At 38.9% G+C, this 18,991-nt stretch overlaps 1 protein-coding gene across 14 annotated transcripts in view; it reads right to left on the reverse strand.

Moving 5' to 3' along the window:
- rbm33a (RNA binding motif protein 33a) overlaps positions 1 to 18,991 on the reverse strand; it is a 54,575-nt gene that overhangs the window by 10,529 nt on the left and 25,055 nt on the right. For 2 of the 14 annotated variants that reach the window (XR_012383465.1, XR_012383464.1), the window contains exons 10-17: positions 18,884 to 18,945; positions 16,335 to 16,461; positions 15,887 to 16,188; positions 14,811 to 15,080; positions 14,369 to 14,659; positions 11,354 to 11,953; positions 2,850 to 5,176; positions 1,471 to 1,828 (exon numbers count right to left, since the gene is read on the reverse strand). Coding sequence is in view for 8 of the 14 variants with exons in the window: in XM_009303399.5 (XP_009301674.1) it covers positions 5,009 to 5,176; positions 11,354 to 11,953; positions 14,369 to 14,659; positions 14,811 to 15,080; positions 15,875 to 16,188; positions 16,335 to 16,461; positions 18,884 to 18,945 (1,832 nt within the window). In the remaining 6 variants the exon portion in view is untranslated. Of the gene's footprint in view, positions 1 to 1,470; positions 1,829 to 2,849; positions 5,177 to 5,305; positions 7,435 to 7,491; positions 11,954 to 14,368; positions 14,660 to 14,810; positions 15,081 to 15,874; positions 16,189 to 16,334; positions 16,462 to 18,883; positions 18,946 to 18,991 lie in introns of those variants that run through there. The other 12 variants (XR_012383463.1, XR_012383462.1, XM_073908863.1 and 9 more) reach the window with 7 other exon arrangements.

Here is an 18,991-nt window from a genome sequence, read left to right on the forward strand (position 1 = left end):
AAAACATGCGCAAATGATAAACTTTCACTCCATTACAGTTAAACTCTGCTATACCATCACAATTGTCATGTGTTCTGACATGTTTCTCCTGGTCACCTATTATTACAACTCAACACTGCATATCCTGTAATGTGACTATTGGGGATGTGCATATTGTGATATCCATGCTGAAATGATACATTGGGCAGCTCTACTGCAATTCATAAAAATTTGTATTATTTATGTAATCTCTACGAAAACTGACGAGTCATAGTATTGGATTTCTTTAAAAAATATCTTCATTTGTGTTTGGGGGGTGAACAAAAATTTTGAAAAGTTACAAAGATGAGTAAATGATGCCAGTGTGTTTTCATGGCAGGGAATATAAAACATTTACTTATTAAAAAATGTATTATGTGCTGGTATTTTAAGCTGCTGGTGTATAATAAAATGTAAAAGAAAATGCATAATCAATGCATTTAAATTACATGTCAATGCACAGGCATGCCATCCATCTTTACGAACAGACGCGTGCCATCAAATGGCCCAGGTTGGCTCTTGACCCAACTAAATGCAGCAGCCATCCACGCTGGAGGATTCCTAGTGCTATAAGCCAGTTGCTCCCTCACCACTTACTGAACATACAATTCACTTTTGCTCCAAGCCAAACCCTGGGTCCGTTGTCAGTGAGTGATTTACAAGGACACGGTTATATCAGTAAACAGCAGCGAGTGTTTGGAATATCTGACTCAACATGAGCGCTCAGGCAGATGTGCAGGAAGGCGCTCTGCTGTGACTGACTGACACACGTTAGCACTGTATTTGTCCCCTGAGAACGGACGACTGTACAGAGACGGCAGCGCGCGGAAAAGGCCAAGGGATCTTCATCTCTCCTGCTTCAGCCTGTCAATATCATCGCACCTGGCACTCTGTTCCATATCATTACTGCTCCCGCTCTCTTCCAAAACAGCTACTGGTCCCCTGGGAAAAGCAGTGACACAGCTGAGCCATAGCAGAAACCAAACCTGCCGTCTTTACTAGTGCTGAAGCGCCGAGGAGAGAGCCACTTACAGCAGCTCTTCATGACAGCCACAAAGAGCCAATGATAACTTCAACAAACGGCCCGAGTGTATTGTATATTCTGGACAGCACTACACAAGATTAGAAGAAATAAACAACAGTGCAGATAAAATAAATGAATAAATATGATAACCATATCTGCGTTTAAGTGATTTTCAGTCAATATTATGGGCTATTTCAGGCCTTTTTTCACTTTCCGACAATGGCAGGAAGGTTTTCAGTGCAAATTCAACAAAATGAAAATCGTGTAAATGTAAAAGATGTCTTGTGTTTACACAACCACTCAAAAGTCTACAGAGAGCAGTGCTTCCCACAGGTTTGAAATATACTTGTGGTGGTAGCTGGATTGAAACATACCTTTTACCCACATCACATAAATAGTAAACTATAAGTGACCAAAAAAAACAATTAGATTTTTAACTCTTTTTATTATCTCTTTTTAACCTTTTCTTTTCAATGGGTTAAAGTAAAAAAAAAATGACTTGAAATAAATATAAAAACTCCACTCTTTCTCTTTTGCGCTATTTAGGAGCCATGTGCACCCACTGACAGGTCAAATCTGCTCAAATCCCTCTCTCTCTCATTCAAGTTCAGATTGCTTTATTGGCATCACATTTTGTACAGTACTGCCAAAGCATTTCAGATGTATAAAATAAGTGATATATCGACAACAAATAATAGAATATCCAGCAAAAGAGACATAAATTACAAAAAAGGAATAAAAATCTCTAAAAGTTATAATACTTACAAAAATGTAGATTATTTAAAGGTTCAGGACACCCCGGAAAACTTTTTTTTTTTATATTAACAGATGTGTGTGTGTTGAGCATCAGTTAAGACAATGTTAGCACCTGTCAGCTTTAATTGTGGGAAAAACTGGATAATTTTGTGATTTTGTCAGCTAATTTCAGCTTCCGGGTTTAAAATGATTTTTGGGGCGGGATCAAAATCGGTGACGTAGCGCAGAACTGCAAGTGCAATGATGACGCGTCGGTTTCTCATTATTATTCATAGCGGAGTTTTCTTATCCTATGAGAAGAGTCGGCTGCTTAATTATTCATGAGACCTGCCAGACCTGCCAGTGTCAAGCCCGAGCTGAGAGACACGGAAACCACGGCACAGTATTTAGCCGTTCATGAAGGCTCATATGCGTTTGTTTCCATCATCCACGGGGTTTGTTGCATGTTTTCCCCCGCAATCTTGTCAGGGCCGATCATACAGCAAAGCTGTGTGTGTGATGCAAGCATTTTTGTTGGGAGAGCAGCACGAGAATTAGAGAAAAGCGGACGCTGTCTTTTATCAGGAGTTCGTTCACATTCAGACACATCACTGTGCTGCTGTGTTTGCCTAAATCCTCCAGATTACCAGCAGGGTTAATGGTTAAAATAGACGGGTCAGGAGACCTGCTGCACTGAGTCTGCTGGATACAGGGATTGAGGGAGAAGTCCTCATTTATAGTGTTTACATGAACACACTTATCTTTATAATGATATAAATTGTGGTTGTCTGTATATGAAATTAAGAATAACAAATGTAGCAGGGCATTAAATCACTGTTCATTTCTTTGCATTTTAACTTTGTAAACTATAAACTCATGCGTCTCCTCACGGTTTGTGTCTCATTTTGTGAGCTAACTGACAACAGTAGTTATTCGCTCCCCTTCTCCCCTGCTGGCCACGCCCACTTCTGCCCGATGCTTGCGGAGCTCCACGCCCATTAATCATGCATCTTTTGAAAAAATTCTGAAGTAGACTTTAACCAATAGAGGGGGGTGTCATGGCCCTTTAAATAATAGAAATGAGTTGGGCAGCACGATGGCGCAGTGGTTAGCACTGTTGCTTAACAGCTAGAAGGTCGCTGGTTCAAGCCTCGACTGGGTCAGTTAAGCCTGATTTATACTTCTGCGTCAGGTGACCGGCGTAACCCACGGCACATGCAACGCGCGTGGCTGTGCATTTATACTTCTGCGCGCTGTCTCTGTCGGTCTGCATTAACATTTCCGAAACGCTAGTTGGCAGTAAGGTGTAACTGTTCCTCTGTGTCGAGTTTCTTCGGTGCTTTTTAGCTTTTCCTGAACACTTCCTGGATGTACAAGTGGCTCAAACTCGCTCATTTTGACGCAGGAACCGGCGGACGTGCAACAACTTTAACTATGAGGTAAACACAAAACAAAACTTTCCATCCGGAGCTCCTTCACGGGACTCCACACTTGTAAACAATCGCTCGCGCCATTCGCGCGGCTCTTGGTCCCGCCCAGACTCGTCAGCGATACCAAGCCGACCAATCACAGAGCTTACACTACACGCCGTTGCGACGTGTAGTTACATTTTTTAAGAGGTGCACGTCAGTGACGGCGACGGCCACGGCGAAGGGCTATGCGTCAGCGCCGTAGCATACGCCGGCGTTTGACGCAGAAGTATAAATCAGCCTTTAGCATTTCTGTGTGGCGTTTGCAAGTTCTCCCCACGTTGGCGTGGATTTCCTCTGGGTGCTCTAGTTTTCCCCACAAGTCCAGAGACAAGCGGTACAGGTGAATTGGGTAAGCTAAATTGTCTGTAGTGTATGTGTATGAATGAGAGTGTATGGATGTTTTCCACTGATGGGTTGCAGCTGAAAGGGCATCCGCAGCGTAAAACATATGCTGGATAAGTTGGCGGTTCATTCTGCTGATTAATGAAGGGACAAAGCCGAAAAGAAATTACCCATTTCTAATAATTTCTAATTAAATGTAATTTATTTAGCAAAGTTTAGTAAAGTCGTTTAGATTCAAGAATAATTTAATGTCTCTCTGGCTATTGCAACTGTGCTCATAAAATTAACTACAGCTTAGAAAACGAAAGTAAAATCATATCCCTGACATTTTAGCAGATTTAGAAACCTCAGCCGGACGCAAAAAGGTGTGGGTCTCTGTGGGTCTGCAGAGCACACGAGTTCTCACACACACAGAATGAGCATTATGAAATGGGTAAAAGAGAGATTTTCCACTACTTAATTGCTTGCAGAATGCAGATGTTGGTTTACATTGAGCGGATACAAAAAAAGTGTAAAAGGATGATAATAATAGTTGAAAAAAATGTGCCGCAATATATGCTTGGGCGGTCGTTAATATACCCGAGCGGCCCGCCCAAGTAAAGTCTATGTGTGGGAAGCACCAGAGAGTAAGACGTTTTATAACATAGGAAGAGTAGGAATAGGAAAATAGGACTACCATTTCGATACAAAAATATAGAAGGTGTTTAAATCCACAAATCACCAACATTCATCATGGTTCTACTATAGAAACACTAATGGTAACTTATGGTATTGCGGATTAAGGTAGCAGTGTAAATATTTATAACAGTATTTTCGTTAAGTTAGATTTGACGTTTTGGTGAGGTGCCATAATTGTGGATATCATAGTCTATGACTAAATAAGGAAAAGCTGTTGCAATTTCTACAGATAGTACTATTTTTGCTAAAGAAACATGTAATTTGCATCCCAACTCAAGCTACTATATGACTGTATTAGTGTATTTATTTACTAAAAGAAAATTTATGAGACTGTACTATCAAATCAGGTGCAGGTGCCTCCATCTGTAGAAACCTAGTGGCACTGATGCCAGTGCTCTCAAAGTTTTTTCAGAAGCTTTGCAGATAAGAAGGAAATTTGACCCAAGCCCCCATGAACCTGTTAAATGGCTTTCTGGCAAGTGTTGTCCTTTTGAAAAACAGTAAAAAATGGCTAGCAAAAATTCACAATTATAACTTATGATTGTATAATCTGATGATAATCAGATTTAGTAACGATGCTTAAATTTAAACTTATAAAAATGCCAAGCATCAAATATACTGATTTGGACATAACCTGAAAGCACCATTAGTACCAGAGCTTAGTGTCATCTCTTCAAAATGGCATTGTGCACCTGTCCAATTAAGGGCTTGTGAGAGTAATCCTGATTCAATGTCATACCCGGTTCGTTTGGTTTGTCACGCCACGGCCAGCCTGTTGTTGATTTTGTACACCACCAGTTGCCATGGTAACTTTCCTGATGGGACCAAGCCTCTGTTGGGGGATAGGCCGACCAATTGGTGGTTGCTGTTGCTGTGAGGGAGCAGTGCTGGGACTGGCATCTGCCTGCTGAACACAGAGAAGACACATCTTACAAACCACACAAAGAAAATCCCAGATTAACAAACATCAGACCATCAGTCTGAAATGGACAGAACTGGCAAAATATGAGATACTGAAGTTGAGCATTCTTTTTTTCCTAAAGAATTGTGCCTATTTTTATCATTTTTTTAATGTACAGAATGTTATGAGCATACTTTAATAAACAGGAAAAACACATTTTTTGATCCCATTTTACATTAAGTAGCGTTAATTACAATGTACTGCTATTTAAATTAGTCATTTAGTGCAACACATTAAAGTACATACATGTTTTTACATTGTACTAATATTTTAAAAACAATATGCTTAAAATTAAATCTGTAATAAATTTCTGTTTTTACATTTAGAAATATACTGTTATATACCCACACCTTACCTTAAAAAAACCTACCCATACTTCAGACCTATCCCTAACCTCACCCATATCCTACCTCAAGAACAGTTCTGGTGCTTTGCAATACTATATGAACACAATAAGTACATAGTAATAAAGGCCACTTAATATAAAGTGGGACCAATTGTCTGATACAATTTAAATAATTCACGCTGAAAACAATCAGACTTTAAAACACTATGAATGAATGAAAACATCTGCAGATGTTCTGTTTCTTATTTGCTGTTGTCATTTTCCATTTGTCTCTACTCCTGCCATTAGTATTTATTTATTCTGAGGCTCTAGGTCCACCTTTGGGCTTGGTCTAGCCAATAGCACAGCAGCACCTACTAGGGAGCTAGGTAAAAAGATAGGCGCAAAAATGAACAAAAGTGAATAAAAAGTTAAGGACCATTTAATTGGTCAAATTGTGCAAAACAAACTCTCTGTGAAATAAATATTGCATTTACTATTATCACCATAACAATATTTTTTCAATAAATTCTGCAGCCCAACAGAAATGCAGAACAACAGACAACACTACTCCAAGAGGTGATGTGATCTGGTTTCAGGATGCTAATTACAGGATAAAATATAGCTGAATTTATTAAACATCTTCCAGAAAACTGGTGACCGCACCTCTGAGTATAAATGTCATGGACTGGGGACAAAGAGAACTGTTTCCTCAGCTTTCAAAGTGTTTGTGTTATCTGACAGCGGCTGGCAGTCTTCAGATGTTGAAGGCCTTGAAAATTTAAACGCTCTCATCATCGTTTAATGGTGCACTCACACTATGCTATTTGAACCATGCCCAGGCATGTTTGCCCGTTAGTTTGACAAGTGTGAGTGCTTCAAATCAGGCACAGTGCGGTTCAGTTGGCTGGCCCTGACCAAGTTGGAAGAGGTGTGCCAGAGTGCAGTTGGGCTGCGGTGCGGTACGCTTGTAGTGTGAGTGCAAAGCATGCCTGAGCCCGAAACTGAAGACAAGACTTGACTTTTAGGAGACTAAAATTGATAATTCATATGGATTTATTAATCATTCTTACTTTTCAATGAACACGAACTGTCATAGTTTATTAAAGACACTAACCCCTTGCCACACATCAGCTCCACCTTCATCAAACCTTCTAATATGTCCAGCACGAGGACTTTGTGAACATGTACGCCAAAGGTGGTGGATATATTCAGCAAAATATTTGACAGAGTGTCACTGCATCCCAAATGACTAAAAATAGTACAAAACAATATAACTAAAGCAATCTCCACTGTGCTGAGCAAGAGCAATTCTCTTACTGTTAAACTGAACAGTTGCATCAACTATGACGCAAGCATGCTCAGATTCGGAAGGTAAAGATCTAGTGTGAGTGCAGGCTGTCGGGGGAGAGGGACAATCGTGCTTCGGCACGGTTCAAGCCAACTGCAGCTAGTGTGAGTACCCCCCCCCAAAACTTCCAATCACCTCAATACTTTCTTGTGACCACAGATAACACATCATCTCAAGAGTTTTTTAATATTTAATGAATGATTTTGCCCTTCTCAAATTTGTCATTGGTGAGAACTACATACCTACCAAGGCCCGTTCCCCATATCGTTTGAGAAGTGTGAGTGCTCTAAACCGCGCTGAGGCGCCGTTCACTTGGCCGGCCCTGGCCTGGTTGGAAGAGGTGTGCCAGAGCGCTGTTCACTTGAGCTTCGGTGCGGTACGCTTGTAATGTGAGTGCAAAGCACGCCTGAGCCGGTAACTGAAGACGAGACTTGACTTTTACTGACTTGACTGTTTTATATGCGTTTATTAATCATTCTTACTGTTCAGTGAACGCTAACTGTCATAGATTATTGAAGAGGCAAACCCCTCACTGCATGACAGCTGTACCTTTAGCAAACCTCATAATTTCTGCAGTACGAGGACTTGTTTATGAGCACAAAAAGTGGCTGATCTGTTTGGCAAAATATTTGAAAGCGTGTCACTGCATATCAAACGACTTAAACGATATAACTAAAGAAATCTCCACTGCGCTGAGCGAAAGCGCTTACTGAAGAGCGCATCATCGATGATGTAAGCATGCTCAAGCCCAAAATGGAATGTTAGTGTGGGCTGTCTGGGGAGTCGGGAGGGGGACAAGCATACTTCGGCCCACATCAAGGCAACTGTACATAGTGTGAGTACGCCTTAATTCTGTATCTCAGAAAATTAGTGATCATTTACAATTTGTTGACAATGTTAAATACTATGTTAGGTTTCATGAACATGACAATGACCCTGAAAAAGAAAATCTCAGTAAATTATTTGCACTGACTGATAAACATAAAATTGCTCAGCACGATTCAAAAATCACTTCTTTTTGGTCAAATACACAAAAATATATCAAATTTTTGTTTATGTCATGTCTTGAGTAAATGTAAGAAGTTCAGCGACAAATCTTATGATTATTAAATTGTATCCATGCATTATGGCTTAATATGACAAACCTGCTCCAGTCTGTCATTGATGATAATCTAAAAAGAAGGGTTCATTTATTAAAAGTGCAGTAGGAGATTGTCTATAGGCATGGGCCGGTATAAGATTCTGTAGGCATGATAACCTTGAATAAAAATATCACAGTTTCACGGTATCACAGTATTGTTGTTACTGCTCTAAAATACATTCTTTTTAAATGTCGTTAAAAACGTTTTTCCAAATTGAAAATAATATATTTAATTTTTTGAAAGATTTTTAATACTTTGGAACAGTAAACATGTCAGGCTAAATAATTCAAATGAATAATTGGCTTCTTTTGTCTTTATTTGTTTCAAAAGCAATGATTTCATTACAATTTAAACCGGCATCTTTGATATTTTTATGCTGAAGATACTGTTGTCCTAAAAAACTAAAAGAAAAATCTTACACATACCTTAGGAACGTTATTACAGAAAATAGTGGTTTTAAAACCTTGACTTTTCCAAACTGCGGTAAACCTGTCGTAAAATTGTCTTCAGAAACATTTTTTGTTGTGTTGGTAGAAATTCTCTTCACATTCCAATAGTACAGATTAAAGTAAATTGTCTTAATGTATTCATACGTATTTTTCTATTCTGGGTAAAGCATTAAACAAAAAAATGTTAATCCAATAAAAAGTGTCAGGGCAATAATTGCCATAATTCTGATAGGTAGCCCAAACTGTCTGTCAACAAATGTAGATTTGTACATCTGCACAGCCCTTCAGGCAAACAGATCTGTCGTTTACACGTGCACATGCAAGAGTGACAGTGGTGAAAACAAATGCTTAACTAAAACTTACTAAAATCTTAAATCAATATTGGAGTTAGTTTTGTACACTGGATGAAGAATGACACTATGGCTGAAGTATTTCTGCTAGACAGGTAATGTTCTATTATAAAACTATTGTAGTTATGTAAAGCTGATGTAGATTGCATTGTGCTATAAATGGGTTATATGCACAGACGTGTTGTTCAGCCACTGAAATTTTCAGGCAAAAGATTGATGTGACTATTTTCAGTTTCATAAGGGACCTTTTACAGCATCGATAATGTAGATTTTTTTTAGTTTAACAATAAAACATAAGTCAATAATGCCATTCCACCTAGCCAGCTTTACAGAGGTGAAGTTGAAGTTGGTGAAGTTGGTTTTATATTCACATTGATTCATTTTTGAACTATGACAACCTGTGACATGCTCCCTATATTGTTCAACATAGTAATTTGAATATTCAGTCTGAAATAGCATGTAAGTATGGATTAGTAATAAGTGTAATTCCTGCATGCCACCAGCCAACCACTAAGTATAGTCGCTTTAGGACAGTGTGTGAGAGAGTGAGACTAGCGATCCTTGCATACATGAAATATTGCACATACAACTGAAAACATGCTAGATATAATACAGTTTTTCATTCAGAATTGAAATATTATAAAGTACTATATAGATTTCTAACTAGCGAATGTCATGAACTAGTGGGTTTGTTTTCTATCGTCTTTATGGTGCGTGTTCATGATTTCAGGAGGACTGCAGGGGAGGGACTGTGTTTTCAAAGCTATTATGCTAACGGTTAGCTTTTTGGCAAATAACCTAATGCACCGTTAACATTGACTGAACTGCTATAGCTAGTGCTCAAAATCATATTCAAATATCAAAATTTCTTAATGATTTCTTGAATGCCTTGTATGTTATTTTGGTTGTACTCTTTTAACCGTATCATTGTTAAAATATAAAAAGAAAAACATGAAGAACATTCAACTTATACCGTCTACCACAGAGAGAATCAAACATCAGCATATAGTCCTCATCCGACAGCAAACCTGAATATATTCAACACAATCCCTATAAACATTCCTTCAGTCTACAACAAAGACATAATTGCCAAAGCAGCTAAGCTCATCCTTTTCCCCTCATCTGTCTTTTTCTAAACCGTGTGCATTATCTCTATTCTGTCTGTCTCCATCTGAGGGGGTTAATGGATTAATCCAACTCAATACAAAATCCACACCTTCAGATTACATCTATCAGATGCTCCGCAGCAATACACCGGGGCGGGGTGACGACATTTGACAAGTCCCTCCCCCTCCCCCACCCAGCCCGTCACCTCCATCCCCCATGCTGCTTTTGTACGGTGCAGGCTTTTGTATTCTTGCTGATGAAAATTTAATTTGCTCTTATCAGTGCGGCTAAGCTGGAAGAAATACAAATCCGCCCAAACCGGCATCTCTCTTTCTCCCGGACTCTCGCAGGTATTATTACACCCATATCAACATAGACGAGAAAGATTAATTGCAGATGTCCCCCGACTGACACCTATTCTAACACACTTCAATGATGAGCTGATGGATGGATAAAGCGAGAGGCGAGACGAGATAGATGAAGAGAGTAACATGGAGCGAGCACAAGTTAGAAGGGAGAACAAGAAAGAGAGATAACATTGTCAGGCGGCTGAGGTTGACAGCAGGAGAAGAGAAGCACCTAGAGGATCAGCTTCTTTCGGTCTGACAGACCCTCCCCCTTCTTCCTCTTTGTCAGTCAGAGCCACGGCACTTCAGATAGCTGCGTGTAGCTTTCTATTAACTAAGTTGACACACAGTTATCTTCATTCACAGAGATCTGGCAGTCAAAGGAGATATTTAGCTTCGCTTCAGGCAGAAGACTGGAAAAGGATGTTTTCTCCTCATTCAACGAACAAATCATCTCTTAGAGGCCATAAATCATCCTTGGGTCCTCCTTTCCTTGGTTGAGATGCATAAAATGCCCTGTCAGAACAACCTCAAACTCTAGACTTAAATGTAAAATGATTGATGAAACCGATAGAAACCTCCATTTGGTCTTGCTTAACTTGACTCGTAAAATTGCTGCTCGACTTGAAGAAGATACAAACCTTTACAATGTCTGGATCTGCTATCACTCAGAGTAAAGACGCAAATGCCAAGCATCTCACTTTAATGACAGCAGGATGGTGCCATTTCTGGCCACAAAAGGTAAAAGTGTTCTGTCAATTAAATCCCAGTATGAAGACTACCATCGCTATCGATTCTTTCAAAAAGAGAAATTTGCTACATACCTTAAACAGTTTTGAGCTCTAAAAACTTTACTGGTCGAAAAAGTAGACGTCATGACTTTTACAGTAATTGGAAATCCTCTTGTCTTTGAGGTAGACTCTTTTATTAATTCTATCAAGGTGACAACTACTTCAAGAAAACCGGCAAAGACAAAAAGAGTCAAAATATTCTGTGGCACATGAACTTTAAAGATCACATCTAGAGTTTAAATAGGTTACAAATTCACTCACCTCTCCCTGAAGCTTAACTACACGCACTTTCTGTGGAACTTGTGGTGATTCAACACTGTTGGTTCTTTGCATCACTGTTCTTTTTCCACCGGGCTGAGGCTGACCCAGGCCATGCCCTTCTACTGGCTTGGTTTGAGCACCAACACCCTGTGCAGCCGGTCGTTGAGTGTTTTGTGGGGCGATGGTCCTCTTCTGCAATGGTTGATATTGGCCCTGCAGGTTGGCATTAGGACCAGTACTCTGTGGCTTCTGTGGCCCAGACCACCCTGAAGCAGGTGCCTGAGGTTTAGTGTTCAACAGACGTGTCTTAACATTGGGACGAGGGGAATTGACGATGGGCGAAGGGTTCTGTGGGGTTCCGTTAGAGATCAGGGAAGGGACCGGCTGAGGGGGTTGAGCTGTAGGGGGCTGTGTGGTGTTCTGTGTTGGTTGAGTCTGGTTTGGAAGTTGGCCGCCAATTCGTTCCAACAGTTCCTTTTTGCGCTCACCAGCTTGCTGCTGCCTGCGCAGCTCTTTGCGTCGAAGGACCTCTTCTCGCAAACGTTTCTGTTCTTCGATCTTTAGTCTGTATTGCCGTGTCTCCTCATCTTCATCTGGGTTCTAAACAAGGACGAATTTAAATTCTGGATGAATAAAAAAAGACTTCTTTTGGCTTTATGCAAAAACATTTCAGTCTAGTGAGCATATGCACGAGACCAAGGTTGCTTGTGGTTACTTACACATTCTAGACAAAGTCTAGCTGCAATTGCATTATCTACATATCCAGTTTAAGTCAGAATTATTAGCCCCTTTTTGATTTTTTTTTTTCTTTTTAAATTTTCCCAGATGATGTTTAACTGAGCAATGAAATTTTCACAGTATGACTGATAATATTTTTTCTTTTGGAGAAAGTCTTATTTGTTCTATTTTGGCTAGAACAAAAGTAGTTTTTATTTATTTATTTTTTTTTTTACAAACATTTAAAGTCAAAATCATAATATCCTTTAAACTATATATTTTTTCCATAGACTACAGAACAAACCATCGTTATACAATAACTTACCTAATTACTCTAACCTGCCTAGTTAACCTAATTAACCTAGTTAAGACTTTAAATGTCACTTTAAGCTGTATAGAAGTGCCCTAAAAATATCTAGTTAAATATTATTTACCATCATCATGGCAAAGATAAAATAAATCAGTCATTAGAAATGAGTTAATAAAACTATTACGTTCAGAAATGTGTTGAAAATAATCTTGTCTCTGTTAAACAGAAATTTGGGGAAAAAAATAAACAGGGGGGGGTAATAATTCAAGGGGGTTAATAAATCTGACTTCAATTGTACATAGATATACAACTGTAATATTTGGTTTGTTTGTTTTTTGGACCAGTGTTACCAAGGCTTGCCCCAATAGTCGACTAAACTTGTAAAAGAGAAGATGCTTGGTCAACCCAAATGTTTCAGACACAGATTTTTTTTTTACACTGGATATAGCAAAGTAAATCAAGTTGGCCATGGTTGACAGATTGCTAATTGCTGGTAATAGTACATGGGGCATGACATGAAAAAGCCAATCATTGACCACAAAACAGCAACTTTACATGCTCACTCAACCTATTGTTAAACTAAAAATTGTGTGCCATATGTTCAGTGCATGACAAATGGATGTGACCTGTACAATAACTTGCTCTTATACACTAAATTTATTTAAAAAAAAACACTGCACTTTTGTAAAATGAAAGGGGTTTCACATGAAGCGATTGTGAAAGTGACATACTTTGATGATCATCTGTCTGTGGGTGCATTGTAAATTGACCTGACAACCCAACTATGCAATAGTTAAGAAATAATATTTGGTGGACATATACAGTTGAAGTCAGAATTATTAGCCCCTTTTTTCATTTTTTTTCTTTTGTAAATATTTCCTAAATGATGCTTAGCAGAGAATGGACATTTTCATAGTATGTCTGATAATATTTTTTCTTCCGTTTCATTTTGGCTAGAATAAAAGCAGTTTTTTTTTAATTCAATTTAAGGTCCAAATTATTAGCCCCATTTAACTATATATTTTTTTCTCGATAGCCTACAGAACAAACCATTGACATATATAACTTGCCTAATTACCCTAACCTGCCTAGTTAACCTAATTAACAGAGTTAAGCCTTTAATTGTCACTAAGTTGTATAGAAGTGTATTGAAAAATATCTAGCAATATATTTACTGAATTTACTGTCATCATGACAATGATAAAATAATTCAATTATTAGAAATGAGTTATTAAAACTATTATGTTTAGAAATGTGTTAGAAATTGGGCAAAAAATAAACAAGGGGGCTAATAATTCAGGGGGACTAATAATTCTGACTTCAACTGAATGTATATAGAGAGAGTTAAATCACTGAATAAAACATATATATATTTTTGTGCAAATGAGCTATATCATAAGTAACAGTGTCTTTGTGAGGAACTAATTTCTTCCACTACAAATTTACATCTGAAGTTCACTGTAACAGCTGGGCAAAAGCCATCGCCAATATAAAAACTTCACTTCAGAACATGTATTTAAATTCCTTAATTCTGCATATTGGTGAGTATCATGATGCCTTAGACATGACAAAACAGAGGATCGTGCTCAAAGCTGAAAATTAAAAAGCAGAACAGAATAAATAAATGTTTAAAAATCCACAGTTTTGTGTTTAAATGGTTTCAGCGTGTACAACAATTTGGTGCTCTTGTTTCTTAAAATGCTTTATAAATAAATGTTGACTTGACTTGAAATTATTTGAAAGCTAAACTACTACGTTCTTGCCTAAACTATAGTGAGTCTGCATGAGACTTGCTGTGGTTGGAGAGATGCCCACAGAGGAAGAGACTGGATCATTGCTGATACTCATAGAATGCTGCTTTCGGCCAATCAAATTTAAGAAAATAAAACAAATTTTTGCATAAACTTGAACATGTCTAATTTACGTCTATGTAAACAACTGCTATTTTGTAAAGCACTTCAAAAACATCAAGCAGCTCCCAGTATTACCTGTGGAGTGGTGCTTGACTGTGCAGCTGGTTGCGCTTTCTTTATCTCGGGCACTCTGGGCTGCAGCGGTGCTCTGGCGGAGCCTTGCCCTTGTGCTAAAGGTCCAACCTTTCCTGCTGGTCCAGAACGAGCAACGGGCCCTTGCCTAACATTTTGTGTTGCCTTGGTAACTGGTTTTGCTTGCCCACTAGGCACTGATGGGCAGGTATTATTGTTACTAGTAGCAATGGGCAGCTCCCGAAGGTTGCTGTTGCGCTGAGGAGGAATCTGCTGCAGTGGAGAAGGCGGCGTCTGAAGAAAAGCAGGAGAAGTTCAGAAACACGAGTTGATGTTCAGGAGTGAAAATGAATTCACTGACAGCAGTTTTGCTCTAGTGTAGTGAACTGCTTTGCATGAATGAAATATAACTTAATAAGCAGCATCAAAAACACGAAGTGCTTACCATTCTGGGTCTGGCATGGTTGTTACGCTGCTGGTTGCCCTGTGGCCGGGACTGCATCTGTCTATGGCCACTGGAAATCGATTGGCGGAAATGGGGCTGGGAGAGGTGTTGGTCCCGTGGGTGGTGTTGGTGGTGAGTTTGATGTTGGGGTGGAGGCTGGGAGTGAAGCAAGGCCTGGGGGGGTAAGTCCTGTCTGTGTTGCTGGTGCTGCTGGTGCAAGGACTGATGGGTAAGTTGCGGATCATGGTGTAGGGGCTGCTGCAGTAGACCCTTTAAATAAAACAAACAAATTAAATTAAACTAATTAAACAAACTCAAATGAGGATAAAATAATCAAATTTACATCTTAAGTGTACAAATGAGTTGGATCAAATGTCATAAAGCTTTCTTTTAAAAGGACATTTACACTAAAGCACAATCTAGTCAACAGGAGTAGAACTGAAGTCGGCACAATTTTACAGTACTTTACCTAAACAGTTAATTTGCTGTTCTTTTTCAATTTCATTTGTTTCTAAAATCACAATTTATTCAATTTATTAGTAAAACCAAAGAAAATAAACAGTTTTAGGAGGAATGACATCTTTAAAAGAGCGACAGGTGTTTGATGTGTAACAACTAACCCAGTGACCTCAAATAACCATGAACTGACAAATACTGCTAACACAAGAGGGCAGTCTTGTCTGCTGCTTGCATGTAAAAGGGCAGGTTATCCTTACACAGCTTACACCACTTCTGCTTGCTTGTCTGTTTACACTTTCTGTGCCATCTACCCTACCATTCAAAGGTTTGGGGTCAGTAGGTTTTTTTTTATATAGAAAGCTATCTTTTATTAAGCAAGGATGCATTAAATTGATCGTGACTGTCAGTAAAGACACATGCACAACCCAAACCTTAATGTAACACTGACATACTTCATGAGCTAAATTAAGACAGCGAGTTTATGACCTCATAAAATACAGAAATATACAACGCATATATAATGACACATTTTATTTCATGCTAGATTAACATGCAATGTTCTCCATGTCAGCAAGGCCATGCTAATTTTTGGTATTTCAACTTACTCTCTGGCGTACCTGCATACCAAATGGCATGTGCTGGGGGCTAAAGGGGGGTCCCTGTTGCGGGGGTGAGAATGGCTGTCTGTGACCCACAAATCCACGGGGACCAGGGGGCCCTGGAGGACCTGCATGCTGCAGGGCTAGACTCTGAGGCCCTTGGTTCTGTCCGAGCCCCAAAGGACCAAATCCAGGACCTCCAAGTCCTCCCTGTGGAGGGAAATTCGGAGGGCCTTGCCCCGACATCGGAAGAACACTGTTATTCAAAAGGGGGGCAGGGCCTGGCTGGTCAAACATGTGCTGGCCTGAAAATCGCGGTTCTGAAAAAAAAATAAAAAAAATTTAATTTCTTAAACTTACACCATCCAATGGATGGAGGAATTGGTATTGAAGACAATGCAGGGCTCCAGTGTGATGTCACATTTAGGTTGGCATCCTACAGCTTTCTAAAATGATTTGACCTTACCACCAGGGAAGAAGTGGTCTTGATCCTGATGATGTGGTGGTGGTGGTCCTCTCCATGGCTCCTGGGAAGGCAGAGGCCGCAGAGGTGGGCCAAAATTCCCCAGATGCTGCTGAAAATCAGGAGGAGCCTAGAGGATGAATAACAGCACAAATAAAATAAAAATTCACAGACTCCACAGAAAACACTCTTCACCAAACAGAAATATTATTGTTGATGGATGACTTTTAAAGCCAAAAAGCTTTACACTTCTTATCTTCGTTATTAAATGTGTTATTAAATGTAACACTTCATATTAAGATCATAAACATCCGCTTATGCCATTGAGAAACCTTTTCAGCAGAAAGAAAATGATTTGCATACACCCTTGAATATAAATCTATCCGTTCGCAGTGCTTACCTAACCCATTGCTCATAAAACTCAAAATCCCCTCTCTACCTTTCCAGAGGAAAAAAAGATAACGATCCTTACTAATCCTGCAGTTGAATGCGAATCCCCTCTCCTTTATTCTTTGAAAATATCCTTTGCTCTTAAGAAATTAGCCTTCCTTCAAAGGAGCCACACTCCAGCAAATTGTGATGCTTAGCACCTCTTTACTCATTATAAATGACTTAAGATGCAATCCAACTTTTAATCCACGTTTTCAGCCCTGATCTTTAGTCAGCCAGTGAGTGTCACCAAGGCCAGCCAAGTTGCTTAACAGAAAGTCAATCAGGCAGCTTAGCTAAGCAATGGACAGGAGGGAGCGAGGGAGAATCACATTGTTATTGTAGACTTCATTGCTCTATTCAAAAGGTCAGTTCCTGTAACACAATGGGAGCTTAAGTACATTCACAATACCTTTGCAAGTTTGCATTCGTTTGATAAAAGGAGCATGTCCTTTTGGGGGGCTAATCTTTCGTAAATACCCATGGATCTGCTCAATATGTAACCAGTTATGATCTGACTGGGAGATAGAAAGGGAGTAGGAAAGACAAATGCCAAGCATGGGCTGATGCCATTTAGAAGACAAGCCTCGGGTGTCTTAAAATACACTCTGCAACTTGTTCCTTTCTGCCGTTCTGGTATAAAAAAAAATCATGAAAGTTCAACATTAAGAAAAATGTACTGCACTACTTTACAAAATTCTGGAGACTACTAAGCTTTTAAAGGGAGAGTTCACCCAAATGTTTTTATTCTAATTATTTATTCAACCTTTACCTTTTCCAAACATTTCCAAACATTTGGTTACAAAGATTTTTTTTTTAATTCTGTTGAACATAAAAGAAGTTATACTGGCAACTGGTTTCTAACATTCTCCAAAAAATCCTTAGAAAAAATAACCTTATAAAGGCTTGTAAGAACTTGGTATTGAATAAATGGTAAGTAAATTAAAATCTTTAAGTGAACTGTGACTTTAAACAAGAAAAAATAATTATGATTCAATCAACATTACTAACAAAGGAGAAATTTACACTTTTACCTTTCAAAATTATTTCTGCTATGACCAGTATTAAACATAAAATACAATATAAATATGTAGCATGGAGATTAATATTCAAAAACTCGAAAGTAGTAAATATTCATAGAGAAATTGCGGATCAGCCTATTGTAAGATGAGATGTGATCATATGCTAATGTATGATAATCAAGAGCCCAGAGGGCTAATGGACGCCGATCCCTGCAAAATGCCATTGGCATTTTTAATGGTGTCCTGTCTGTACCAAACTGGCTGTGGGAGACAGACAGCTGGAAAAATGTCATTGTGAAACTTCTCTCTCATTCAGCAAGATCAGAAACGAAAACCGTTTTTAGAGTCCACGATGTCTCCAAACTAGTGGCCACACAGCACAAACAGCATGGACAAAAATGTGGATGGCATGGACATTCTAAACTTTTTATGAAATAAAGAGAAAGTGAATACACTTGATGCCATGAGAGTGATTTTAAAAAGTCATAAGGTATTAATTGATATGGAGTTACAAAAAGTATTTTCTAATAGTGTATAATACTTATAAATTGTTTATTAAATTGTATAAAAGAGATTTATCAATTATAACATAAATTTAAAATGAAAAAAAATACATACAATTAGAAAATCACTTTCTAACTTTAAAAGAAAATATTGCACATACAGTAGCACTGCATAGTGGTATCATGTTACTGCAACATGCAACTACAGCTAAAGTGGACAGCAACAATGAACAGAAAACCAAAGTATTTGTAAAAGAGCGGAAAAAGAAGAGAATTGGGGAAACAGTTTATTTTATGGGGGTTTCTGATGGTCTCCTCCTTGGCAGTAATCACTTTATCCACAGTGCAGGCAGCTGCATGACGGTTCCTACATCCTTAAAGGGCTTTTATATCTGTTCTATGTTTTCACGGTCTCAATTTCAATTTCAACTGGCAGATCCTCCTCATATACCAGGACACTTTTAGAGAGTCGTTCCTTCCACACCGCACATGTTGCTTTCAGTGTCTATGACTCAGGCAGTTTCGACCGTAACACACAGCAGATTTATGCAGATTGAAATCACTTAATTCTAACTTAAAGCAACGTGAGGTTACTTACCGAGAGTCTCGGTGAAGCGATGTTAGGCCTTGGTTGGTTCTGCACAGGAGGCATTGAGGGAACTGAGATTAAATGGAAATAGAAAAAGCAGGAGTCAGACAGACAGAA

Source organism: Danio rerio, chromosome 7 (assembly GCF_049306965.1).
Source record: "Danio rerio strain Tuebingen ecotype United States chromosome 7, GRCz12tu, whole genome shotgun sequence".
Taxonomy (NCBI): Eukaryota; Metazoa; Chordata; class Actinopteri; order Cypriniformes; family Danionidae; genus Danio; species Danio rerio.